Source organism: Gracilinanus agilis, chromosome 1, assembly GCF_016433145.1.
Source record: "Gracilinanus agilis isolate LMUSP501 chromosome 1, AgileGrace, whole genome shotgun sequence".
Lineage (NCBI taxonomy): Eukaryota > Metazoa > Chordata > Mammalia > Didelphimorphia > Didelphidae > Gracilinanus > Gracilinanus agilis.
Window position 1 is genome coordinate 751021264 of NC_058130.1, and position 27753 is coordinate 751049016.

Consider the following 27753-nt stretch of genomic DNA (forward strand, 5'->3'; position numbering starts at 1 on the left):
CGGGACCTGGATTTGCCTTTCTTAGTTCCTCCAGGGCTGTGCATAGTGCCTCAGCCTGAGTCAGTGCATGTTGCTCTGAATCTTAATCCATATCCAAGTGCTTCCTTCTCAAGGAACAAGGAGAGAGAGAATTTGGAACTCAAAAAAATTTAAAATGAATTTTAAAATTGAATTTTAATTTAAAAACAAATATTCAAATATAAAATTTTAAAAATTATTATGAAAAAATTGAGACACATGCAATTAAAAATAGTAAATGAAATAAATAAAAACTATATTGGGTGAAAGACACCTCTGTCTCAGGGTCCCTTTCCATATTCCAGTTTCAGAGAATGAGGCAGCCTCTTTGCAAGGCTAATCCCTCTGGGACCTTGATTCAGAATCTCAAGATAGAAAAGACCACAAAGTCCAAACCAAGCCTAAACAGAAGCACCTCCTGCCATTACATCCTCCCCTCCTGTTGACTGTTAGCCCCTCTCATCTTCAAGGCCTCCCTATCGACTGCTCCTTCCTCACGGCTCACAAGCATGCTCAGATCTCCCTTAGCCTTAAACATTTACTGAACTATGTGGCTTAGTGGATAGAGCACCAGGCCTAGAGATGGGAGGTCCTGGATTCAAATATGACCTCAGATTCTTCCTAGCTGGGTGACCCTGGGCAAGTCACATAACCCTCACTGCCTAGCCCTTACTGCTCTTCTGTCTTAGTACCAAAACACAGTATGACTCTTAAGATGGAAGGTGAGGGTTCAAAAACAAACAGGCAAAAACTACATGACTATGCCATCCCCTCAAGCTATCATCCCATCTCTTTTCTCCATTTCACCCCTAAACTCCTAGAAACGAGCGCTGCATTTGTGGATACTCATTGCCTCCACTTTCTCACCTTATATTTCTGCAAGCCTTTGCAGCCCTCCCCTCTCCCCTTCTTCTACCCCAAACCTGCTCCTTCCACCATTACTAGTAGAGGTGCTGCATCCTGTGTCTTTTCCCAGCCTCTATCCTAGCTAATCTTAGCAGCTTTGAGTCACTATTGCCCAGTCCAACTTCCTACATCCTGTTTCTCCCCTTAAATGACATCAACCTCCCTGGTTCTCCTACTACTTCTTTGACCTCCTTTGTTGACTCATTTTCTACCTCCCACATAGCAGGTAGAGGCAACCCCCCAGGTTACACTGAGGTCTGTCTGCTCTCTTTACTGTCCTTTGATAATATTCTAGACTGTCATGGGTTCAATGACCATGCTTGGACTCCCAAATACTTTCCTCTGTCTCCTGAACACATGCTATTTTGGCTTGGAAAGCTAAAGCGCTGATGATTTAGAACAAAAAGAGATCTTAGAAGGCACCTTGTGGCCTGATGATGAACCCCCTGATCAAAAACCCATGCAATTTTCAAGCTGGGAGAGTAAAGATTTGAACCCTCTATTCCTTCCTCCTTCAGCCTGACTCAGTGTTCTGATTCCTTCCTGGCTTCTCTGGGACATCCCTTCCCAGACTACAAACTTTTCTTAAGATTTGAAAATAGGCCTGGAAAACTAAAAATTTTCTTTGTTTTATTCTCAGCCTTTTCTGGGGTCCTAGAAATTGAGGTTGTAAGCCAAATATTACTCTGAGAATTACACACTGAATCTCATTCCTCACAGCATCTAATCTAACCATATTATCTTACAAATATGAAAGTAAAGCCCCTGAGATGAACTGCCCAAGGTCACAAGGAGAGAGAGTGGCAGAGGCAGATTTTGAACCCAAGTCCCACAGCATCCATCTCTTCTATCGTACCATGATTCTCAGTCAACAGACCTACACATCTGCCCCATGTGTTAATTGAAAATACATACTGTTCCAGTTGGCTCATATCCCAGAACACGGTGCCAGGGTTAGGCTTGGCCTGGGAGAAAAATACAGATCTAACCCAGGAAAGCTAATCTATCTGGGGGGCTCATCTGTCAGATGTATAACAATGATATTAGAAAATAAGTATTGTTTTATTAGTTTAGAGATAAGAAGTAGAGAAGCTGGCTTGAGAAAGAATTGGAATTTGAAACAGATATGAGACAGTTTAACGGTTTTTTTTGTGACAGTTACTCTCTTTGGGAGTGGCAGTTGGACTCTGGCAGTTGGCAGAGTCACAAAAAGAGACTCTCTGGGGGCTTAGAGGAGGTGACTTCTTTTCTCTCTCTCTCTATCTGAGGCAGAAGGAAAGGAGGGAAAGACCTGAAGGAGCTTAGTGTTTTCTTTTTCCAACTTGGGAAACACTATTGATTATCTATTACTGTTTTATAGATTGTATACTCTGAGAAGACCAAAGAAAACCCTGGTCTTTGGTTTGGACTCTAAGTCTGTTAAGATTCAGAGTCCCAACTTGGTTCTTGCTGAGACTCAGCCAGCTAGCTTTTGTTATTTTTATAACTTGGAGGCAAAGTTAAGAATTATAATAGTGTTAGTTCATTTAGAATAGTAAAAATTTGGGTTAGTCAGATCAGGAAGGATTAGTGTAGCCTGTGGACACAGGAAAAGTGGTTCCCTGTGGAACCAGGGAGTTTTATTTGGGTGGAGTTAGAATTCATTAGAGTTAGAAATCCTTTTTATCCTTATATTTTCAATAAATAGTTTATTTTTCTATAATAAGAGTCTCTTTAGCATCCTTGTACCTGGCCCTGAAAGGAAGTTCACTTATGAGCTTCACTTCACTGATATAAACTGAAGATACTTTGCAAGTACAGCGAGCAGAGTATCAAAAATCAGTTTATAAGTAATAATTCATTTCCATTTTTTTTTACACATGGGATAGAAACTCATCCCCTAAAGGGAGGAAAAGAGCAGAGCCTCTAACTGTTGCCACTAAGACAGTCCGATCCCATCTCCCATCATCTCCCCATGTCTGCCAAACCAAGGGCCTGGACTCCATTTAAAATGCTAATAAAATAGATATATTTATTTAATCTTCCACAAGTAAAACAAGATCAATACAACCAGATGTGCCCTCCTGGGGGCAGATGGTGGCAGCTTCTCTCGACCAGGTCCTGGCTGTTACTTCCCTCCAATAGTTTCCTTTCAAGGCCAGTCCCCAGCCACATGCTCCCAGCCAGTCTTCCTAAGCTCCCTCCCCTTGAGGTTCCTGGCCACGGTTCTCTTCCGTTCCCTTCTGTCTGTCTGTCTCTGCTTCCCACCCCCGCCCCGACCCCCATGGTCCCAAGCAGGAGCCCTGTTAGAGCTCCTCGGGGTAGGGGAGGTCATCGCACAGTTCCAGCTGAACGCTGGACGCAAACCACCGCTTGGGGCAGCCCAGGCTGTAGTGGAGGGTAGTGCGGTAAGTGTTCTTGGGGTGCTTGGGGAAGATGATGGTGGTGCTCTGAAATCGCAGGGCCCGCTGGCGGGGTTCGAAGGTCAGCTGGGTTTTGTAGTTCCGCCATGTGCAATTCGGGGTGGCAATGATGGTCTCACTGTAGGAGGTGATGGTGGGGACGGGGATGTAGAAGATGTCATCTCGGTAGTGTTTCTCGGAGTCGTATCTGACCTCGGAGTTGCAGCTGGGATGGGCGGCCAAGAAAAGAAAAGGAAAAAGAGCTGAGATCAGCCACCACAGCCTGGTGGAGAGAGCCCTAAAGTCGGGAATGTGGCTTAAAAGCAGACAGGACGGGGGTGCCCATGGCCATGACACTGATGGGATTTCAACTCAGACCTTCTTCTCTGTGTCTAATACTCCACCTAGGAGATACTAACTGAATCATGAAGCATTTATTAATGCTAAAAGAAAAATAAAATGAAGCATTTATTTATATTAATAATAAAAAGCATATATTAATGTAAGATATTCTTGGCACACACTGAGTGTGTGCTGTGTTGGATTGCATTTTGCTCAGGCTTAGCTTACTTGGCCTCTGGGGTTCCTGGGTGACTCCCAGGGCCTAGAATTACGGCCTGGTTCCACCTCTCACTCACGGTGTGCCACTGGACACCGTGAGAGGCTGAGCCCCAGACCTCTGCCCAGTGGGGAGAAAAATCATCCCTGCTCCAGTATTTTACCCCATTGTGCTCCCCAAAGTCAGCCCTCCCTCTGTAAGACCTCCAGGTGGCACAGTGGATAGAGTTCTGGGCCTGGAGCCAGAGAGGCTCAAGTTCAAATCCAGCCTCAGACACTATCTGTGTGGACCTGGGCCAGTCGCTTCACCTTGGTCTGCCTCAGTTTCCTCAAGGTTAAATGGGGATAAGTAACAGCATCTGCCTCTCAAAATTGGTGTGTTTCAGAAGAGATAATATTTATAAAAGCACTTAGCACAGGGTCTGGTATAAATATATAAATACTAAGGCCTTGTGGCTTGTAGCCTAGTTTAATTAGCCTTTTAACCCTCTCTCCATCCGGGCCTCTGCTGGCCCAGGCTAGCCTCTCCCTCTCTCTTATTTCCCTACCTTCTACCTTTCTAATTGTAAATAAACTACCATAAAATCCATCCTGACTTGGGTCTATTTTAATTATGGAATCAATCTGAATTATTGATTCCCGGCGACCACACCTTAAAATATACATCTATATAATATCTAATTTCTAAATATTACACAGGTTCTATATAAATGCTTATTCCCTTGGGGGCAACTAGGTGGCCCAGTGGATTGAGAGCCAAGTCTAGAGATGGGGAGATCCTGGGTTCAAATCTGACCTCGGACACTTCCTAATTGTGTGACCCTGGGAAAATTACTCAACCCCCAACACCCAGCCTTTACTTGCTCTTCTGATGAGGAACCCATACAAAGTATTGATGCTAAGATTAGGGTTTAAGGAAAATGGGCAAACACTATAGATCCAGGTTTGATAAAGGTAAGGTAAGGGGCTTTTAAATAAACCACTGCTTCTTCCTTTACCCCTTTCCTCTCTAGGGGAAAGACAAAAGCCAAAGCACTGTTCTAAGTGACACTGACTTGGGGCTTCGGTTCTCCATCCATTATCTCATTTGGTCTGCATCATCCCCATTCTGCGGAGGTGGAAGCAGAGGTCCCAGCTCTGGAGCCCGAAGGCTCCTCAGAGGGTTCTCATCTCATCTTTTTCACAAATGAGGAAAGGGAGACCTGCAGAGGCTATGTGACTTGCTCATAGGTCAGAAGTGGGACATAAAGCTCCCATCTCCCCATAGCCAAAGACTTCCTCCCCTCATGGCCTGGAGGATGGAAGGGCCCCATCCCACTTACAGTGGGCGCCAGTAATGGTCTAGGAAGGGTCTAATAGAGCCATTCTGCTTTGCCAAACAGGAAGGGTCTGCAACTGTCTGCTAGGGGTGGGGAAAGAGCTGCCATTCGATGCTTGCTCCCTCTTAGAATCAATACTGTGTATCGGTCCCAAGGCCAAGGAGTGGTAAGGGCTAGGCAATGGGGGGTAAGTGACTTGCCCAGGGTCACACAGCTAGGAAGTGTCTGAGGTCAGACTTGAACCCAGGACCTCCCATCTCTAGGCCTGGCTTCCATCCACTGAGCCACCAGCTGCCCCCTGTGATATTCTTCTGATTAGACTCCCTTTCTCCCCTCTCTAATTCATTCTTCTCACAAATGCCCGAGTCATTTTCCTAAGGGGGAGTTCTGCCCCCTTCCCTCCTGGACCCTCTATGGATCTCACAGCTTAGTGAAAAAAGCACAGACTTCCTAGCTGGGCATCCCAAACCTGCCACACCTTGTTCCAATCTGCCCTTCTGGCAAGACTTCCTGCCTTCACACCCTTGCCAAACAGAAGAGGCACTTCTCTTCTAGTCTGCCCTTTTGCATATGGCGCCCATGCATGGGGCGGCCTTCTTCCCTCTTCTTACTGTCCCTCCACCTGCAGTATTTCTGCCTGCTGACATTTTTTACAGGCCTTCCTAGCTCATTCTGCCATGACACCGTCCGTGCTCTTCCAACATAGGTGTGACCCCTCAGGCTCCTATGTCTCCGGGGCGGTCTGTTCTTTGGCCTATATTATAGTTCCTTCTGTAGTTTCTCATTCCTCTGCTATGGTGGTCCTGGGACTACAGATTATTTCATATTCCTAGAACAGGGCGGCTAGCTGGCACAGTGGATATAGGGCTGGGCCTGGAGTGAGGAGGATCTGAGTTCAAATCTGGCCTCAGAAACTTCCTCACTGTGTGGCCCTGGGCAAGTCACTTCACCCCGTTTGCCTCAGGTTTCTCATCTGTAAAATGGGGGAGGAGGAAATGGTGGCATCTCTGCCCCCAGAGGGGTCCTGGAACATTGGACACCACAGGAATGACTGGACAACCCAATTGGATTGTTTCTAAAAAGTGGATCCTCCCTCCCCATCTCAAGCCCTGTGCCCGGGAGAAAACCTTTGCCACACGTACCGAATTTCCTGCACGGGCTCTGGGTTCACTTCGATGCTTTCCCCAAAAAACACCGGGTGCAGCCGGGGCTTCATCTCCAGCACGGCGGAGTCCTGGAGGAGGTGAGGAGCCTGCGGGGAGAACAGCACGACCCCATGTAGCCGGTTACACGGGCGCCCCCGCCGAGGGGACCCCCACCCCAGAGGAGCCACGGAGGCAGCTCGCACAGAGACCCACCTTACAGGGTCTACAGGACCAGAGACGAGGAGCGGACAGGGGCAACAGAGCCGGCCAGCCCGGCCTCCGACCGGACCGACGGCCCCTCCTCGCTCTGAGTGTCCTCGCCTGAGGGGGCCTCGCTGTGGCTGTCAGAGGCTCAGCCTAGCAAGAGGCACCTGGGGTTGGAGGCAAGAGAGCCTCTCCTCGGGCTTCCTTTGGAAGCCCCACGATCACTGCTTCTGGCGCCGCTGGTGCCAGGCACTGTGCCAAGCAATAATACGAACAGCTAATACTTAAACAGCGCCTGTCCGGTGCCAAGCCCTGTGCCAAGCTCCGGGGAGTGATCGGTACATTTTTCCCAGAATGCCTCCTGGGGGCCACCCTAAGCATTACAGGAGCTTCAGAGATAGGACCACGACAGGCTGTTGCCACAAACGAAGGGATTTCCAGCTGGCAGAAGCTTGTGGGGGTCACTAGAACATGGCAGTCTCTGCCCCGACCCGTCACCCCTTGGGGCAGCCATGCCATGCGCTAAGCCTGGAAGGAAAGAGGGTCCTGCAAGATGGCGGGAGGAGGGGGTGGCCTGGGTGGGGGGGGATTGCCCGGGGAATGTCATGGCAGGTTAAGAGAACACCCCGTTCTTGGGGCAGTTTGGCCAGAACAGAGTGTAGAAGGTCGGGGGGAAATCAGTGTGGAAATGCGGGGCCCTGCCAGGCTTGGGAGAATTCAGACTGAATCCCGGAAGCATCGGGAGTTCCTTCTAAAAACTGCTACTGATCTTTGGGTTCTCCTCTCGCTGGCGTTCTCCAATGCACCCCCTGAGGCTGGGGAGCGCAGAGGGGGTCCTCCCGGTCCATCTGCCTCGGGGAAATCCTGAAGAGCCTTTCTGGGGAGGAGCGATGGCTGCCTCGGACATCCTCCTTCCTGGCCCTGAAAGACGGAGGGAAGGCAGGAGGGTTCCGGCGTCTCAGTCGTGTCCCACGCTTCATACCTTGTGGGGGGCTTTCTCAGCAAGGGGCTCATTTCAGGCTCGTTCTCCAGCCTGTTTTCCAGATGAGGAAATGGAGGCCCACAGGGGGGAGTGACTTGCCCAAGGGCACCCTGCTAGGAAGCTTCTGAAGCTGGATCTCAACTCGGGTCTTCCCTGGCCCCAGATCTGGTGCTCTGTCGGTCGTATCACGGTGATGGTATTTCTGAGGCGTCGCAGCCAAAAAGGTCCCATCCCCAATGGTCAACCGGGCCGTGACAGTCCTGGAACTAGGCCGGGCTCTTGTCCACGGAGGCCACACTGGCTTGTTCTTGCAACTGCCCAGTTGAAGGAGCCTCGAGGCAGGATTCTAAAAGAAAATCTTTGCGAGGAGACGGCAGCAAAACAGCTGCAAAATGATTCACCGCGACGAAGCTGGGATCCTCCCAGAAATGCCAGGATGGCGCCTCACTATGAAAACAAGGATCACCGTGAAGCAGGGATCTGGGCAGGGTGGCCGAGGCACGGATGCGAATCTTGCTGCTGCCAGAGAGGCAGCTCTAGAGGGAAAGAAGCTGGATTTGGAGTAAGCCTGGATTCCAGGTTGGATGTGCTGCTCAGTACCTCTGTGTCCCTGGTCTTGGGCAGGTCATGTGGTCTCAATGTGCCTCAGTTTCTTCATCTTTATCTATTTATTTTAAACCCTCACCTTCCATCTTAGAATCAATACTGTGTATTGACTTATAGGTGGAAGATTGGTAAGGGTGGGCAATGGGGGTCAAGTGACTTGCCCAGGGTCACCCAGCTGGAAAGTGTCTGGGGCCAGATTTGAATCCAGGACCTCCTGTCTCTAGGCCTGGCTCTCCGTCCTCTGAGCCACTCAGCTGCCCCCGTTTCTTCATCTTGAAAGTGAAGCAGCTGACCTTTGAGGCCCTGTCCAGCCCTGGCTCTAGGATCCTGAACTCCCTTCAAGGCCCAGCTAAAATCCCACCTTGTGCGTGTGAGACTTAAAATTAATATCAATAAGTCCAAGTGTTATATTTTATAATCACTTGAAGCAGAAAGAACAGACTATAAGAGACAGAAGCTCAAGCCTAATTATCTAACAGAAAGGAAAGCCACGTGAGCACGTTAGGGGAAAGAGAGCCAGTCCGGGCTGCCCAACACTTAGCTCCTCCCTCCGTTAGCACGAGACGAGAGAAGGCACATGGAATGCTGGGACAGGACGAGTCGCTTCCCCTGCTGGTCGGCGTTTCCTCATCTACAAAATGAGCTGAAGAAGGAAATGGCAAGTTGCTCTGGTGTCTTTGCCAAGAGCCCCCCGTGGGGTCAGGAGAGACTGAAATGATTGATGACGCACACCTAGAATCTGAGGCCAGATTCGAACCCAGGTCTTCCTGGATGCCAAATCCAGCATCCTATCCACGGGGCCACACCGTCCCTCACACTTCAGCCTCACACAGGCCAGTAGTGGAGCTCCCAAAGACGCAGACTTTTATGGAGTTTGGGTAGAAATGAGTTAAAGGTTCTCTTGCTTCTGAAAACACCGATTTCCAGTGTTTCTGAGGCCGTGTGACACCATGGAAGGCATTGGGCTTGGTCAGGGAATGTGGGTTCAAATCTTGTCTCTGGCCCTCAGTGCCGGTGGGAGCCTGGGCAGCCCCCTCGGCCTCCCTCGGCCTTGGGAAGACCCTTTTCCAGCCCTCAAGATGCGATCCCGAGTCACGTGGGATTCTCCGGACCTCGGTTTCCTTATCTGCAAAATGAGGCTGTGGTCCAGTCAGGTTTGACTCTTGATGACCCAGTCTGAGATTTTCTTGGCAGAGACACTGGAGTGCTGCGCCGTTTCCTTCACCAGCTCATGTGACAGATGAGGAAACTGAGGCAGACAGGGTGAAGGGACGCGTCCAGGGTCACACAGATAAGTTTGCCGTTTCCTTCTCCAGCTTATTTGACAGATGAGGAAACTGAGGCGGACAGGGTGAAGGGACTCGCCACAGAAGTCGGGTCCTCCTGCCTCCAGGCCCATCCCTCTACGACTCCCTGTGCCACCTCCATGCCCTTGTGCAGGCGCTGCCCTCCCGCTCCATCCCTGGCTCTTTCTGCCTCTCCCCGAGATCCTTCCTTCCTGCTCGGGCCGGAGGCTCCTGGGGAGGCCGCTGGCTGCGCCGGGCTAAGAGAGGCCTCCTGGCCTCCGGCGAGGCCGTGTCGGGCTCCCTCCTCTAAAGGCACTCAGACGCAGGGATGGCTGAAGCCCGGACGCTCCTCGCCTTCCCGCAGAGGATCAGATGAAGGCAGACGATGGGCCAAGTTTTTCTCTGGGTAACCCCGGAATGAGAAGCCCCGGGAGGGAGGGGGGCCCGGGTAGGCTGAGGGGCCGGACAGCAGGCCAGGAATCTGGGCCTTCCACGCCAACGTCCAGAAGTCCAGAAGAGCCTTTATGCCTGGGGGCGAGTCTTGGGGAGCTCTGGGGGCCCCTCCTCAGCCCGGCTCCCCCCGCACTCTCCAGCTTCTGCCAGGACTTGGGACAGGGCAGCCAGGGTACGCCGACGTGGGTTCGGAGCTCGTCTCTGCCCCTCCGTGCCCGGCCCTGGCAGTGCCCGTGTCCAGAAGGCCCCCCGCCTCCCTCCTGTCACCCCCACAGATGGCTCTGTGGGCCCGGCGTGGCCCTCACTAGAAAGGCGGCTTTCGGATCTGGAGCTCCGGAGCCCGGCACGGCGGCTGAGCCTGCAGGACGCCCCGAGTCGGTGTTTTCTGGAGGAAGCAGGACCCTCCGGACCACGTTCTCCATCCTGCGCCGACCCCGCGTCCACCGCGCGACTGGCGGGGCCCTTCTCACCGAGCCTCCGCTTGGCCCTCTGGGAAATGGGGAGTTTGGACGAAGGTCCTTTCCGGCTCTGGGATCCCGAACGCCCGCCGACATTCCCGGAGCGTCGCTTCATCCTGCTTGCCTCCGTTTCCTCATCTGTCGAAGGAGCCGGAAAACGAGATGGCCCACGAGCTGTGTGACCCTGGGCAAGTCACTTAATTCCCAAAGCCTAGCCCTTGCCAATCTTCTGTACACAGTATTGATTCTAAAACAGAAAGTAAGTTTTTTTGTTGTTTTTTTTTAAAGAGAGAGTTGAACCAGGCACATCAGATGACACAAAAATATTATAATTTTGCTTTGAAATAAAAATGTTTGTTTTTTTTGGTTTAATAGATTTCAGTCACTGTTCTATGCCAACTGATGAGCTCCGTCCTTTGGGGTCTTCTTACATCCCGGTCTTTCTGATGTGAACCTTTCCTTGTTCTGGGTCCCTCCCGAGGACTATAAGTCGCAGAGAAGGTGCTACCCCGCGACGGTGAAGGAGCTTCCTCACCTGGGAGTTCTCAAAAACCAACAGAATTACAGCCGGAGTCCGGCGTCCCAGCCTCGCTCTGGGCAGCCGCTGCGCCGGCCGCGGGGCCATGAGGACAGGAACGAAGCCGTCCCTGTTCCACTCCACCAACACGGCCGGACGCCAGGAGATCATGTGCGGCCAGACAAAGCTCAGAGCAGCACGCAAAGGTGAGCTACGGGGATCAACCCAGCGAGCACATTATTGATTATAATACTATACCGCGTATCTAGTACAGATCGGAGCAGAGGGTATTATTATTATTATTATAGAGCCATCGTGCAATTATCGGTTAAACGTTAATGACGGACGAATCATGCTTTAAAGATTTATTAAATTATTGTCGGTGCCACTTATTGTACGTTTATGTGCTATATTTATTATATATTATATTACGTATACTAAATTATACATACTTATTACACGCACCATATTTTTAGGTGTGCTATATTTATATAAATTATCTCTAGGGAGGGAGGGATGTATTTGTTGGGCAGCGAGATGGCGAAGCGGACGGAGCGCTTAGGCCTGAAGTCAGCCAGACTCATCTTCATGAGTTCAAGTCTGGTTTCAGACACTAGCTGTGTGACCTTGGGCAAGCCACTTAACTCTGTTTGCCTCAGTTTCCTCATGTGTAAAATGAACTGGAGAAGGAGATGGCAAATTGCTCCAGATCTTTGCCAAGGAAGCCCCCAAATGGCATCATGAAGAGTTGGACATGACCAAATAACAACATTATTATTATTATTATTATTTAATAATAAAATGATTAGGTGTTATATAACAATGAAATTATTTATTATATAACCACAACTTATTATTCATTATATAATAATTCTTTATCATGACACAATATTATTTATTATATAATACACTATTATTTACTATCACATGGCAATAAAGTATTATTTATTATATGATAAATTATTAATTACCATAATATTTGGTTTATTGCTTATTATACTATATTATTATTGTACTATATTATTTATTCCAATACATTGTTTATAATTAAAATATATTATTTATAATGTATAGCAATATATTCTATACATTATTTTTATTATAATCTATTATTTATAATATATAGCAATGTGTTCTACATAATATTAGTTTTATTGTAGTATGTATTATTGTTTATTATTATTCTCTATTGTTTATAATATACAAATATATTTTACATACTTGTTATATTATTTATTATCTATTATTTATAATATACAACAAAATGTTATTCATAATATATTATTGTTTATTATATGATTCATTACTGCTTATTGTTTATTATTATAATCTATTTTTATAATATATAAAATACATTCTACATATTTATTATTGTCTATTATTATGCTTATCATGGTTTATTATTATAGTATTCATTATTGCTTATTGTTTATTATTGTAGTCTATTATTTATAATATGTANATAAATTTATTATATTTATAAAATAAAATATAAAATAATAAAAATATCAACTGAAATCTATAGAATTACAAATGAAATAAATGATATCAAAATCCTGTATCTATCCATCCGTCTGTCTATCTACCCTAACTCCCTCCTTCAAGTGACAGCTGAGGAAACTGAGGCCAATTCAATTTAGCCCGTACTCATTTTTAAGTATTACATGTTGCTGTAATGAGAAATGGAAGACCAGAGCGGCCTCGGGCAAGTCTCTTCCTGGGCCTCAGTTTCCTCTTCTGCAAAATGACAGACGTAGACTTTTCCAGTTCTCAATCTTTTTTAAACTTTCTTCCCTAGTACAAATGTATAAGACAGAAGGGCAAGGGCCAGGCCATCGGGGTTAAGTGACCTGCCCAGGGTCATCTGCCCAGCTAGGAAGTATTGGAAGCCAGATTTGAACCCGCTGTGCCACCTTGCTGTGCCTTCTGGGTTCGAAACCTGCGCTCCTGTGCGTGGGCTGGCAGTAAATAAGGCCACAAAGACAAATAAATGAAAACAGGCCCTCCCTTACTGGAAGTCTTGCTCCCCGCCCCGTGTCCTGGACATAGTGGCCTCCTTCCGCTTCTAGGCCTAGGACCCCGCGGCCCGAAGCACTCTGGGCATAAAGCAACTGGAAAACAGGGCATGAACCTGGCAGAGGACTGATGGGGGCCCAGAGGGGTGAAATGATTTTCAAGCGATGGACAGCTATAAAAGCAGCCATACTGGGATTTGAACTCGGGTCTTTGGACTCTAAATTCACCACTTCTGCTGCTCTGGGGATTGGAGAAGAGCAATTGGATCTCCTAGGAAATCATTTTACTGCTCCCTAAATCCAGGAGAGAATAACCTACCAGCCAGCTGAATCGGCGGATAGAGTTGTGGACCCAGTCAGGAAGATCTGAGTTCAAGTCCTGTCTCAGAAACTAAATCGATGTCTACAAACCTAAGTGACTTCGTGGCTGGTGGCCTCTGTTTCCCCATCTGTAAAATGGGAATAATGATCCTCCCTCCCTATCAGGATTGTTGTGAAGATCCAATGAGATAATATTTGAAAGGGGCTTTGTAAATCTTAAAGAGCTATTTAAAGGCTTTTATTATCATGATTAATCCCGGTCAAGTCCCCAGAGCTAACCTGAGAAGGTGGTTCCATCCCTTCGGAGGGGCAGCTGGGTGGTGCAGTGGATAGAGCACTCGGCCTGCTTGCTATGTGCCCCTCTTATGGGTACTTTAATAATAATATGGAATAGATTTATAAATTTATTATATTTATAAGAGAAAATATAAGATAATAAAACTATCAACTTAAAGCTATAGAATTACAAATGAAATGAATATCAAAATCTAGTTATCCATCCGTCCATCCGTCTGTGTCTATCCTAACTCACTGAGGCCCTTAACCCTGTTTGCCTCGTGTTCCTCATCTGTCAAATGAGCCAGAGAAAGAAAGCCCTCGGCTATTTTTGCCAAGAAAACGCCAAATGGGGTCCTTTAGAGTCAGACACGGCTGAAAAGGCCAAAGGACGGTTTCCTCCGGAGGCTGGTGCCCGAGAAGGGGCGCAGGCCCAGGCGGCGCGGCAGAGAAGGCCTCGAGCTCCACGACCCGGCTTGGGCTCCTCCGCTCTACTCTTTCTTACTTGGGTGACCCGCGGCCTTCCTGGGCCTCCGTTTCTTCACCTGCAAACCGTGGGGGCTGGGCTAGATAGCGCCGAGGCCCCCTCTGCCTCTGGTTCTGTCCGGCATCTACAGCCCCCCCTTACAGCTTATCTAGCCCAACCCCCTCACTTAACTGAGAAGGAAACGGAGGCCCGCAGTAGTCCACGCCACGGGACGCCATAAGAACAGGCCGGAAGGGAGGAGAGCGTGGAGGCAGCCTCCTCCCCAAAAGGCAGGCGGCTCCTGAGTCATCTGCAAAAGCGCTCGCCTCTCCTGAGCTTCTACCAGGCTAGCGAGGCCCAGAAAGAAAACAAAGCCGGGTCACGGCGCTCTAGGAGGGACCCGGAGGCCGTGGCCCTCCCCGCGTGGCCCAGAGCCAGGAGGCCCCTTTTCTAGGCCGAGGAAGCCCCGAGGATCCGGTCTGTGGCCTCCTTTGGCAGCAGCCGATGGGGATGAAGGATGAGGACAGAATCCCCAGAAGCCAGAGCGAGGAGGGACCTCGGAGGGCCAGGAGGCGGGCAGGCAGGGCTTGGGAAAACTAGAGCAGACCACGGAAGTGCCTGGAAGGCCATGGAAGGGGGCCTCCGGACCACTAGGCCCCACCTCCATCAGCCTGTGATTCATTCGCCTTATGCCTGGACCAGCCAGCAAGAGTATAAATACTCACTCGATGGAAATAAAAATACACATTGGCAGTGGGGGAAGCCTGCTCGCTGGCTGCCTTTCAGGCCGGGCCCACATGGAGAGAGAGAGAGAGAGAAGGGGAAAGGGCCGCCTTCTCCATTTCAGACAGGACGGCCCAGCGGCATGAGGGGGCTCTCCGGGCCTGCTCCCCGGGCCCGGCCTGCTCCCCGGCCCCGACCTGCCTGAGCAGGGGAAGATTTGTGGGTGAGCTGGGAAACCCAGGCTCCGTGTTTGTACACAGCCCGCGTTCCACTGCGAGGCCTGCGGCTGCCAGGCCATTCGGGCTCCTGTTTTGGAGCCAAACTCTGGCGCTGGGCTTAGCACGTCCGATTAAGCAACTAGAACCGGCGCTACAAGGCCGGAGTCGGGCCAAAGGGGTGGGGGGGACCCGGGGGAAAGGCGAGAGAAGCAGAGCCACCAGCAACCGGCCTGGAGCCTCCCAGGGCCCTGCTGGCTACCTGGCTGACCTTGAGCAAGTCCTTTACCACGGCTGGGCCTCCCTTTCTTCACTTATAAAATGAGCCGGGGTTGGACCTTCTGGGTCCGAATAGATGAGCTCAGGGAAACTTCCCCAGTTTTGCCCCCTCAAGAAAATAAGATAAAATCCGGACAAATTCTACAGACGGACCCCACGATCTAGAGAAGGCCGTGTCTGTACCCGGGGCACAGACTGGGGAGAGACATCAATCTCAGTCTCTCCACGGTGGCCAGAAGATCCTGAGGCCCAGGAGGCCCTCAAGCCTCTGAGGCAGAGAGAGCCCCGTGGCCCCTCTCTCCCTTGGCTCTTCTGGAGGGAAAATCCTTACTAGACTAGAAACAGATGAAATAAAACTTTGTGTTTATATATATCTGTGCCTTATTGTGAATTCCCCTGCAAAAGGATGCACGTGTCCACGTCGTAGGCGTACCCAGTACACAACCCCTGGAGCGTCAGAGGGGTTAGGTGCCTTGCCCTAGGTCACAGTTAGTAGGGGGCTGAAGTAGGATTTGAATCCAGGTCTTCCTAATTCTTTTTGCTAGCTTTCTATCCATTTTGCTATCCTATATTTTATTATTTATTCTTCTTCCTCCTCTAAGTCCAACATTCTCTAGCCACGGTGGTGCCGTCGATTTGCCGGGTTAATTAAGTACCTGACAGTCGGCCAAGGGGTATTTCTTAAGTCCCTGCTAAGTGTCAGGCACAAGACTAAGCCCCAGAGAGTTAAGAACAGCACAATCCCGGTCTCCAGCCTGGAGGGGGCGCCCAGTCTCGTGGGGGAGATGGCAGGTACCCAACCAGGTACAAATAAGATACGGCCAGAGGAGACGGAAGCTTGGCTCAGAACGCTGCTGAATTTAAAGACCTGCCAGACTCCAGAGGCCCCGTGCCGAAGCCTGGTACCCATCTCCAGAGATGGATGGACTTGGGATGGAGGAAAAGCCATCATGGCGGATGTAGAGACTGGTTTGACATCAAAGCTATGTTTAAAAATTTTAAATCTAATCCTTCTGCCTTAGAATTACTACTAAACATCAGTTCCAAGGCAAGAAGAGCAGGAAGGGCAAGGCAATCAAGGCTAAGTGACTTACCCAGGGTCACGCTGCTGTGAAGTTCAGATTTGAACCCAGGTCCTCCCACCTCTAGGCCTGACTCTCCATCCACTGAGCCGCACAGCTGTCCCCTCATCGGATCAGTTTTTCAGAACGCCACACATTTGAATGAAACTTACTGAGAAAAAGGGATTTGCCAAACAGATGAGCAGGGGACCCAAGCCCAGAAGGTGCTGGCTCAGGAGAAGGGAACGGAACTTTTCCAGACCCTGATTTCCATGCAAATAATTGGCACGTTCTTTAGGAATCCTTTCCCTGTTGGCAAAGGGGGCCTGACATCCCTTTCTTAGGGAGACCTCTTTTTCCCCTTTCGGAGGGGTGATAAGTCCCCATGCAAAAAGAAGGAGGCTACACTCAAAAAAATATTTTGTATCTATATTATATTAATATAATATAATATTTGGGGGCGGATTGGTGGATAGAGAGCCAGGTCTGGACCTGGGTTCAAATCTGACCTCAGACGCTTCCTCGCTCTGTGACCCTGAGCAACCGCTATTTGCCTCAGTTTCCTCATCTGTAAAAAAAGCATAACAATAGCACCCACAGAACTGTCAAATGAGGATCAACTGTAAAGCACTTAGTACAGTGCCTGGCACGTAGTGAACGCTATATAAATAGAAACTGTTATGATGATTATCTGTAAATTAATTTAAAATTTTATTATTTTATTCACTAAGAATAATTTAAAAATTATCAGTAAATTATTTTTTTCAGTGTAAGTTAATTTAGAAATATTATTATTATTTAGAAAATGGGGATAATAATAGTACCTCCCTCCCAGGGTTGTTGTGAGGAGTAAATGAGTCCCAAGTTCCACTCTCACCTCAGCCACTTTCAAGCCGTGTGACTCTGGGCAAGACCTTGGTTTGCCTCAGTTTCCTCATCTATGAAATGGGGATCACAACTGCATCTCCCTTCCCAGAGATATTGCGAGGACCAAACAATATACTATTTGTAAAGAGCTTAGCACAGTGCCTGGCACACAGGAAGTACAATGTAAATATTAGCTGTTATCATTGCCCTGTGGGAGACGGCTTGCCTTTCTGAATAGGAATTAGGAAGAAGCATTCAAATTCCATCCCTCTAGGAATCTTATCTGTTTTTACCTATAAAATGGAGTCAGGAAAACTCATCTTCCTGAGTTCAAATCCAGCCTAGGGCACTCACTAGCAGTATGATCCTGGGCAAGTCACTTAACCTATTTGCCAAAAAAAGAAGAAGAAAAGAAGAGGAAACTGAGTCTCTGAGAAATTCAGTGACTTGCACAGTAAATGTTTGCTCAAGTCTTCCTGATTCCAAGTAAAGACGGTCTCTCCTAGAACACTGTTGTTTCTCCAACCACATGGGAAACAATGGCTCCTAGACGAGTGAGTGGTGACAATGATAGTTGGCATTTCTATGGAGCATTAAGCAAGTGTGTGCTGGTAATTGTTTAACAACTGACTCTCTGGTAAAGAAAAAGGGATAAAGGACCCTTTTAAGCCGAATCTGCATTATGAATTTTTCCTCCATCGCTTAAGTCTTAACAACACCACAAATCGAGTCCTGCTTGGTAGCATTTGTTGATTTTCGAGGTATAAATATTCACAACAAACATTTAGCAAAGAGCTTTCCAATGAAGAACTGGCCCAGGACAGATTTACAAGGAAAATCTACACATATTATAGAAATCAGAGGATCGATCATAGATTGAGACCTGGAAGGAATTCAGATTGTCTAGTGCACTCCTCAATTGACAGATGAGGAAACAGAACCCAAGAAGAGAAGTAGGAAATGACAGAGCCAGAATTCTAACTCAAGACCAAGTATATTTCCAAGTTTAGCCCTCTTTTCCCCTGCTGAGCTTCACGACAATCCCTCAAACTCCATCTTGCTGGTATTAAGAGCTCCATTTTAGAAGGCAGCTGGGTGGCTCAATGGATGGAGAGCAGAGCCCAGAGACGGGAGGTCCTGGGTTCAAATCTGACCTCAGACACTTCCTAGCTGTGTGAACTTGACAAGTCACTTCACCCCCACTGCCTAGCCCTTACCACTCTTCTGCCTTAGAACCAATACACAGTATTGATTCTAAGACAGAAGGTAAGGACTAAAAAGAAAGAAATAATACACTAACACTTTCTAGCTGTGTGACCCTGGGCAAGTCACTTCACCCCCACTGCCTAGCCCTTACCACTCTTCTTCCTTAGAACCAATACACAGTATTGATTCTAAGATGGAAGGTGAGGGGTTAAACAAACAAACAAACAAACAAAAAAGCTCCATTTTACAGATAAGGCAAGTCAGACTCGGCCAAGTTGGGTGATTTGTCTAGGATCATCCGGCTAGTAGTCATACTAACAAGCTAACATTTCTGAGGCATTTTCAAGTTCACAAAGAACTTTACAATCATCTTGTGAAATACTATCATCTTCATTTGGCTCAGAGAGATTCAGGCATCTGCCTCGGGTTCTGGGGTAGTAAGGATCAAAGATGGGATTTGAACCCATCTTCCTGACTCCTTAAAGTCAAAAGATCAGAAATGAAGTGTAGGGGATCTTAACTTTTTCCATTGGACCCCACTGGAGGTTGGACTGAAAAGAGCCACGCATAAAATGCATTTTAATGCACACGTTTTTTAAATGCATAAAATGAAATCTCTAGGAGAATGAAGGGAAGCAATCCTGTTGGAATAAAGTTATCTCCACAGCCATTGGGAGGAGTGGAAAGAATTACTGAGAATCTTTAAGAATGGACACCTACCTGCCCTGCGCTCATCTGGGACGGTTTATCTATGGAGGCTTATAAGGGGAAGTCACAAAGCAGAGCCTACCCTGGGACTTAGAGCACTGTTTCAGTTCTCTGAGCCTCCATAGATCGAGCCTTTTACTTTGGGAAATCTCTGTGTTAAATGCAAGAACACATCAAACCGACCTTCCAGTGAGATCAAGTCCCCTCCTGGTCAGAAAGAGTCTGAGGAAAGGTCATTCTAAGCCAAGCTGCTTCGTGGTGTGACTGTAATTCCCAATGCTGGAAGATACAATACTTTAGCATCACTAAAGCCAGATGATGATGATGGTGATGATGATGATGATGATGATGATGATAACATTCCCACAGTATTTTCAGATTATCAAAGTGCCTTCCACAGATTATGTCCTTTGATCTGCACCCCAAATCCTGTGAGGTTGGTGCTATAAAATTCATGTTTAAAGAATTAAACTGAACAGGGAAACAAGTTCCCAAGAGTGGGCTCCACGGAGCACGGTACCTAGTGGGTTTGGAGACATTATAGTGACCAGGGTTGGGGCGGGAGGAGTTAATTGCTTTTTTTCTCCCGAAAATATTTCAATGATGTTATTGATAAATATCAACCTTGGCAAAAATCATGTGAGATAGGCCAGGATTGGCAGAGGCTTTGCTAAGAAACCACTGGCCCACTGAGCCTCCCTGGCCTCTCGCTGGGGTTTTAGACAGTGTACACACACCGTCCCATGAGCAGGAAGCCAGATGAAATACTGGGGCCCTGTTCTGCTCCAAACCGCCAGGAAGAAACATCTAAGAGGAACAGTCTCCTCCTGTCTCCACCCCTGCTAGTTCCCAGGGGCCAATAAAGGCCATACTGTCTAACGCCAAGGGCAGTGGACCGATAACGAGCCAAACAAATTATGCAAATCATTGATGGAGAGTTGGAAGATACCTCAGACATCATTTCATCCAACCCCCTCCATTTACAGAGGAAGAAACTGAGGCCTTGGGATATGAAGGAACTTGCCTAAGGTCACCCAAACATGTTTTGCACGTTTCTTTCTCTTCTTGGAGAGTCATTGTGCCAGAGCAGAAAGTAGACTTCATACTCAAGACACCTCAGGTTCAAATCCTGCCTCTGAGGAGTACCTACTTTGTGACCTTGGACAAGTCACTTCAACTCTCACTGGCCTCAGACCACTCTAAGACTGATTTGCACCAGTGAAAGGAGTCTCCTAGATGGGAGTTCTCTAGTTCAATGAATTTATAGAGCTAGTGCCCCTTTCCCCATCACCCCTCCCAAAGGAAAAAAATCCATCCTCTAGTCCTCTTTTTTTATATGCCTCATTATCTAATTTTCATGAATTTGGTTGCTATTTGTTATCTCTTCTAGTCATAATAGCTAGCATTATATCATCCTTTAAGAGAGATTTACAAATATCTCAAACTCTGAAAGGTGGATACTATTGTTATCTCCATTTTACAGATGAAGAAACTGAGGCAGAGGCTAAGTGACTTGCCTAGGTTCGTGTACCTGGGAAGTATCTGAGGATTTAAGCTGGATTTAAACTTGCATCTCTCAGACTCCAGATCTAGCACTCTATCCATTGTGCCACCTAGCTTATCAATAAAATTAAAAATATCCTTTTACCAAGGCACATTCATTACTCCCCCAAATATCCTCCTCAGTGGAGGTGATTAGAAGTACGAAATAGGGACTGGAGCAAACCTATGATTTCACAGGGAACTCCTGGATGAAGAAAATTCCCTTTAATGAAGGTTGGCATCTGAGATCTCTCAAAATGCATAGTTTTCAAGAACTACCCATCCCGGGGGTGGTAGGTGGATTACTGGATTAAGAGCCAGGCCTGGAGACAGGAGGTCCTGGGTTCCAATCTGGCCTCAGACACTTCCTAGCTGTGTGACCCTGGGCAAGTCACTTACTCCCATTGCCTAGCCTTTACTACTCTTCTTCCTTAGAACCAATACACAGTATTGATTCTAAGACGGAAGGTAAATTGTTTTTGTTTTTTAAGTTGCCCTTCCAGCCTGCTGACATCTCCCTACACACTGTCACCCAATGCCATACACTCCATTCTTTAGGCTTTGAGCACTTTCCCTAGCAGTCCCCATGCTTAGATTGTTCTTTCTCCTCATCTCTATCTCCCAGTTTCTCCAGTTTCCTTTTAGTTCCAGCACAAATTACATCCATAAAACCACCAACAACAAAAATGCCACCTTACTGTCTGTCTTAGTATCAACTCTAAGACAGAAGGGCAAGGGCTAGGCAATGGGGGTTAGCTGACTTGCTCAGGGTCATACAGCTAGGAAGTGTCTGAGGCCAAATTTGAACCCAGGACCTCCCATCTCCAGAACCTGGTTCTCTGTCTGCTGTGCTATCTTAGTTGTCCTTAAATCCCATCTCCTTTGAGAAGCCTTTCCTAAACTTCCTTAATTTCGCTGCCTTCTCTCTGTTTACTTCCAGTTACATATATGTGCATGCACATACATGTACACAGATACACACGTGTGTGTTGTGTGTGTGTGGTTTTGTCATTGTTATCGTTCATATTTGAAGAGGACCAAAATGATGTCCCTGTGTTGGGGCCAACGTACAATGTATCCTACTATGGCAGATAAGACTAATATGAACTGAGGAAGGCTCTACCATAGGTCAGGCACAAATAGCCCGTAGGAACAACTGGGATGAAGACGTCTCTAGATTTGCACATCTCAGGCTTCTTTTGAGCTATTACAGTTCTACTTTGCTCATACAGTGCCATCTGTGATGTGGGGACACTACACACATGTATATACACATATACACACCTATGAATACACATGCACACACAAATTCAGTCTCTGTTACTCAGGGATGCCATGATTTAACTCTTAACTCCTACAAGGTCAGGATTTCAATGGGGAAGACATTTTCCAAATCCAGCTTTTAAGCTGCTCACTTTAAAAGAGAACAAACGGGAGCAAAGGTCTGACCACCTGAGGATCAGAAGGAAATAGGGATGTTTAGGTTGGAAAAGGGAAGGCTTTGGGGGAGGGAGTCTCCAATTATCTGAACAGCCATAACAGGAAGAGAGATTTAGCTTGTTCACCTTGACTCCAAAGGGCAAAACTAAGTGGGAATGGTGGATCTACAAGCATTTATTAAACACTTATTACAAGGGGCAACTACATGGCTCAGGGGATAGAGAGCCAGGTCTAGAGACAGAAGGTCCCAGGTTCAAATTTTGCCTCAGACACTTCCTAACTGGGAAAATGAAGCCGCTTATTTTCTAGCCTTTCCTTCTTTTCTGCTTTGGAATTGATAACTTAGGACTGATTCTAAGACAGAAGGCAAGGGTTTAAAAATAAGACACCTACTGCATAATTCCGGGTGCTATGCTTAGTGCTAGGGATATAAGGAAAGACATCAAATCAGTCTCTGCTTTTGAGGAGCTCCCAATCTAGAGAGTAATGGGCAGAAGTTGCCAGGTGGCAAGTTTAGGCTTCTAGGCAAGAAGAGCTAACCCTAATTGCTGCCCCAAGTGGAATGGGCTGGCAGGGAACAGAATCGATTCTCCCTCGCCGGAGGTCAAGCTCTGAGGTCTCAAGGGGAGAGATGTCCTGCTTCAAATCATCCCTCCAAGAAGAGGCAGATCCAGAATTCACACTCTGGTGTATCCAGCCCACTATACCACACTGTCCTCATCCAGTCATCCTCTTCTGTAGCACGCCGGACCCCAACACCCCCCAGGGAGGGCAATCCTTCCTTCAACAGCATGGCACTGACTCAGCTACGACGAGGCAAGAGGAGATGATGGGAGAACGCGCTTTTGAGGAGATGGTGCAGAATTAGCCCCTGTCCTAAAGGCAATGCCAGTCTGGGCCCAATGAGCATGTATACACACACGACGAACTTTTCCTTTCCCTATCACAGAATTTCCTAATTTGAGAGCTAGAAGGGACCTCCACAGCCATCATGCCCAAATGAAGGAATCTGTCTCGGGTCTCGGAGGAAGGACTTGGATGCAAGACCTCTGATGCCGGGGCCAGCACTTTTTACAGGGACTCTAAGCCCCCCACTGACGTGCCTTTTCCCCTGGTCTCATCACAGCAGAGAGCCTAGATTTGTATCCAGAGCCCCCCAATTCCAAATCAAGCGATTCTTTCCTCCTCGAACTGATAGGGGTTCTAAGACTTATAAAGCAGTGCTACTTATCCTTTAGTTTTTTTAGGGGGGAGAATATCTTGTTTTGGATTTTTGCTCACTTTAGAAAAAAAAATAAGATAAATATATACACACACAGTGATACAGTTACATTAAAAGACCGGCGAGAAGCCACATTCCGAACTCTCCCGCTCTCCAATGCCCAGAGGGACTCCGGAAGGCATGTTTGGTTTGGGAGGGGAGTTGAACATTCCAGCCCTGCTCCAAAGCAAAGTGCAAGAAAAAAAAAATCCAGTGTAAATGGGGTTTCATTTATTTATGGTCCTGGCCCCACGATGCCTTTCATATTTTCTTGGATGCTGACGCTGTAGCCCAGACATCTGACTGGATGGCCCGGAATCAATGGGGCATTGTCTTAGGGCTGGGGCGTGCTTATTAGAGGGAGGCTGGACCTTTTTATAGGGCCGAGCTACAACAACACACGGAACGCGCAGCACTCGGCGAGCAGAAGGGGGACCTTCGGCATAGGCACGCTTGGCACCAGCCCGCTGAACCTGGCCCAAAAGATAGGCTCGAACGGACCTGAATATTGCTTTTTGGCTAGGAGTCAGCTAGGAATAATTAAGATTAACCAACTTTTAGGAATGCAACCAGAGAGAAGGAGAACCCATCTTAGTGGGGGCACCCTGAGGGCCAAGCATCGGGGATAATTCTAGAACCTAGTGCCTATCTGCCCACGACTCAGTTCAGAAAGGTGGCTGGAAGTCAGCAAGACCCGGATTCAAATCCTGCCTTTGACATTATCTATGGGATAAGGGACTTCTCTCAACCCCCATTTCCTCATCTGTAAAAACAGTCCTGATGAGGCCTGTAGTACTTATCTCACAAGTTCATCAGGAGGATTAAACAGTCTAATGTATGTAAAAACTTCAGAAAGCTCTATTGGCAATTCATTTTTTTTTTAATTTTTGTTTTCTAAACCCCTTTCTTCTGTCGTATAATCAATACAGGCAGAAGAGTAATAAAGGCTAGGCAATTGGGATTAAGTGACTTGTCTAGGGTCACATAGCTAGGAAGTCTCTGAGTCTAGAATTGAACCCAGGTCCTGATTCCAGGCCCAGTGCTCTAACCATTTGGCCACCTAGCTACCCCACTCACATTCATTCAGAACGTCAATGATTACTTTCAAGTCAAACATCAACTCCTCGAGGGTAGAAGCGGTATCATTTTTGTCTTTGTTTGACCAGGGCTTGGCACAGAAGGATTTGGCTGACGGCCCGCCTTAGCGGCCAGGGCTCCTTCCCATGTTGACTATTTTGACGATTATTTTATTACATAGTTGCATTTACAGCAAAGCCCTCTTCCTGGCTAGCCCAGAGTAGAAAGTGAACTCCCAGAGGACAGGGCGGAATTAGAGACACGGATAGGGAAGCAGAAGGGCCTTGCTGGCCATCTCACTAAGCCCCTCATTTGAGAGACGGGGAACCAAGGCTGGGAGATGCCCCATGCCTTGTCCGAGACCTTGCAGGCAAAGGCAGGCTTGGCCCACTCCAGCCCAGGGCCTCTGACTTGGGAGCGAGAGGTTGAGGGGGGAAGGGTTGTTTTGTTTTTCACTGGGCGGCCTGCACTCTGCTAGGCACTGGGGGTGCAGAGAACATTGGAAGAGGCAAAGGTGTGGGAGTGTGGGCCTTTCACGAGGCCCTTCCGTTCCATGAGGGGCTTCTAGCTGGCAGGGGCAGGGGCAAAGCTTGGGAAGCCACAAGAAAAAAAATGGGCAGCAGAACTGTGAAGAAAGCTAGGCTGAAGGAGGCAGAGAGCCCCAAGAAAGCAGCCCGCATTAGGACAATATCCCAGGGGGTGGAGCAAGGGCCCCTGTCCCCTTCCCTATACTTACTGGGGGAGGGGGAGGCACCCCAGCCCTGCTGGAATTGTCTAGTGCAGACCCTCGCCCACCCTCCAAATGACTTTGGAACTCAGACACGGCTTCTCTAGCAGGAAATCTGGCGCATTAGGCGTGCGAGAGATCACTTTCAAAGAAAACAGCCTCAGTCACCCATTTCACCAAAACAAAACAAAACAAAAAAAAATAAAAATAAAAAGGGAGGGAGGGGGAGATGTGTAATCAGGGTGCAAGATCTCTCTGGGACCGCAAGGAAGTCTGGCTTCAGGAGGCCTAGGCTCGCTCCACTGCCTTTGCTCTGGGTGCCCAAGGAAAGGGTTTCACCTAGGCTGAAAGGGAATTAATGAGAGCCCTGTAGAAAACACTTGTAAAAAGCCAGGTGAGCATTCCCAGGCTTAGAGGGAGCCAAGTTGTGTGGGGAGTGGGGAAAGGGGGGACCAGGAAGGAGAGAGGGGACAGAGAGACAGACCCATTAAATCAAGGCCTTAATAACGTTGAAGAAACTGTATGGAAGGAAGAAGACCAAGAGGAATCAGCAAAAACTCCATCTTCCAAAGCAGCCTGGATCCACCATAGCCCTTCTCCTCTGCCCCTTTCTTTTATTTGGCTTTTGCCCAAGTTTGTTGGTTTGTGTTTTTTTGGGGGGGAGGGGGGTTGTCTCCTCAGGTCAACCAATTGTCCATGTTTAGCTCTAAACCACCTTCCTGCTAAGGTTCACCCCCTAATCCTGGCCAGGTTTCTAGGGGTGGCCAAACACAATCAGTGGCAAAGTTAGGGGGTGCCCAGGCCTCCATCCCTTTAGCAGCTCCCCTCTTTGAGTTCACATGCAGGGTTGGTAGACACTAGTGCAGCTGGGCACGGACCACCCATACCCACAAGTCTGCCAGGCCTGTGCCCTCTAATTTCAGGGGTGAATGAAGAAGCTAATCCTTCCCCAGGCTCTGTTCCCCAAGAGTAGCCCTGGGATCCCCCTCTCCTGTTTTCAGTCACAAAAGACAATCAAGCCATTGCCCAAGTTGTGGCTAGTGCAGGGCATCCCCCTTTCTCCGGGAACAAGTTGGGCGAGAGAGGCTGTGGCCAAGGCTCCGGCGCAGCTGAGAACTTTCGGGGTACCCTCAGTGGGCCAGTTCCCTTAAGTCTACGCAGCCCCTGGCTCTTTCCACAGGGGTGGGGGGGAGGAGCGGGCCCACACCAGATCGTTGGACCACTAAGAGCGGGGCGGGTGGGCACCGCGACTGTGCGGGAGAGAGGGAGGGAGAGCTCTTACCGCTGCGGCCTCCTGTGGGTACCCGCGGGGCCCGGTTCCAGGGGCCTCAGCAGCGGCGCCGCTGCCTGCAGCTCGGCTGTCCATGATGCCGGGGCTCAGGGAGTAGAAGGGCGGGCTGGGGCTGGGGGGCAGCCCGGAGTCGGGACTGTCCAACAAGCCGTCCCGGCTTTTCTCTTTGAGGCTGTCCTCCATGCCCTGGAAGTGCAGGTGGCCCACCATGGCTAGGGGCAGAGGCACGCCGGCGGCAGCGTGGGGCGCGGGGCCCCTCTTCGCGGCGTCCTGCTCCACTGCTTCCTCGGGCTGCGGGGGCCAGAGCCGGGGCCTGACCAGACGGAGGGGAGGCGCCGCCGGCCTGCCTGCGTGCGTGCCCGCCTGCCTGCCGGAGGCTGGGGCTCCGCGCCCGGGACTTGGGGGCCTGTGGGGAGAGCGGAGAGGGGGGTGCGTCAGGACTACGGGGGCGCTGGAGAGGCCGGGGTGGGGGGCGGGAGATGCTAGAGGAAGGGGGCCAGGGTGAGCAGCGAGGCGCGAACGCCCGGCCCAGGGGCACTGGGCTGGGATGGACGCGCGGCCCGTTGCCCGTGCCAGCAGCAGCGCGCTCCAGCCAAGGGCCGCCGCCGGGTCTGCGTCTGCCAAGGGCCCCCGCCCCCNGCCTACGCGAAGCGAGGGAGGGAGAGGGGAGCGGAGCCGGAGCCGGCCCGGAGCCGGGCAGGACAGCAGACAGAGCGGCCTCCAACCCGCGGAACTGTGCGCGCCCAGAGCCGGCCGGCCCGCGGGGTAGCGCTGGGGGGCGGCGCGCTGCGCCTTGCCCCGTCTCTGGTGCCTGTCCGTGTCCCTGCCCCGGCAGCAGCTGTCGCTGCCGCTGCCCCTGCCTCTGCCTCTACCTCTGCCTCTGCCTCCGCTGGCCGCGCTCCAGCTGTGGCCGCCAGGGAGAGCTCCCCTGCCCGGCCCGGCCCCTTCTCCGCCTCCAGCCTCCCACCCCAACCAGCTGAGCCTCACTCTCACTCTGCTTCTGCCTCTGCCCCAGCGAAACCCAGACACAGCTCAGCCGGGCCCCTAGTCTGCACCTTCCCTCCGGCTGCCTTCCTCCCCTTTTCTAGCGACCTCCTCCTCTTCCTTTCCCCTCCTCCTCCTCCTCCCTCCCTCCCTCCCTCCCAACAAGGCGCGCGCGCGCGCGCGCACACACACACACACACAGACACCTCACTCGAGAGAGCGCGCGCGCACACAAACAGACACTCACACACACGTCCCCGGCAGGATTTCAGCGCTTCGATCTCGTAAGCCCTCGGCCCAGGGAGACAGGAATCCTGCCTTGGCAGCCAGGAACGTGGAGCCGGGAGCTCCCCGCCACCGGCCCGCGCCTGCTGCAGCGGGGGTCCAGTTAGCCGAGTGGCCGAGGCCCCGGGCGGGATGGAGCCCGCCCAGGCCGGATCTGTGCCCTTCTATGGGCTGGA

The 27753-nt window shown here is 49.4% G+C and overlaps 1 protein-coding gene across 1 annotated transcript; it reads right to left on the bottom strand.

Annotated features, from left to right (window-relative positions):
* Positions 1–2889: 2889 nt before the first annotated feature.
* On the bottom strand, positions 2890–27373 carry LOC123232324 (refilin-A-like). Its single transcript, XM_044658738.1, has 4 exons — positions 27302–27373; positions 26300–26714; positions 6325–6434; positions 2890–3531 (listed from the first exon to the last, which is right to left on the bottom strand). Exons 2-4 carry the CDS (start codon positions 26516–26518, stop codon positions 3210–3212), a joined length of 651 nt encoding a protein of 216 aa, XP_044514673.1. The 5' UTR covers positions 26519–26714; positions 27302–27373; the 3' UTR covers positions 2890–3209.
* Between the last annotated feature and the right edge of the window lie 380 nt (positions 27374–27753).

What these genes read in the sequence shown, in the direction of transcription:
- LOC123232324 (XM_044658738.1), bottom strand. Translation starts at nt 26,518, where the DNA reads ATGGTGGGCCACCTGCACTTCCAGGGCATGGAGGACAGCCTCAAAGAG. An exon ending in ACCCACAGGAGGCCGCAGCG is followed by an intron (nt 6,435 to 26,299) that starts GTAAGAGCTCTC and finishes TTCTCCCCGCAG; the next exon opens with GCTCCTCACCTCCTCCAGGA. An exon ending in GAGCCCGTGCAGGAAATTCG is followed by an intron (nt 3,532 to 6,324) that starts GTACGTGTGGCA and finishes CGCCCATCCCAG; the next exon opens with CTGCAACTCCGAGGTCAGAT.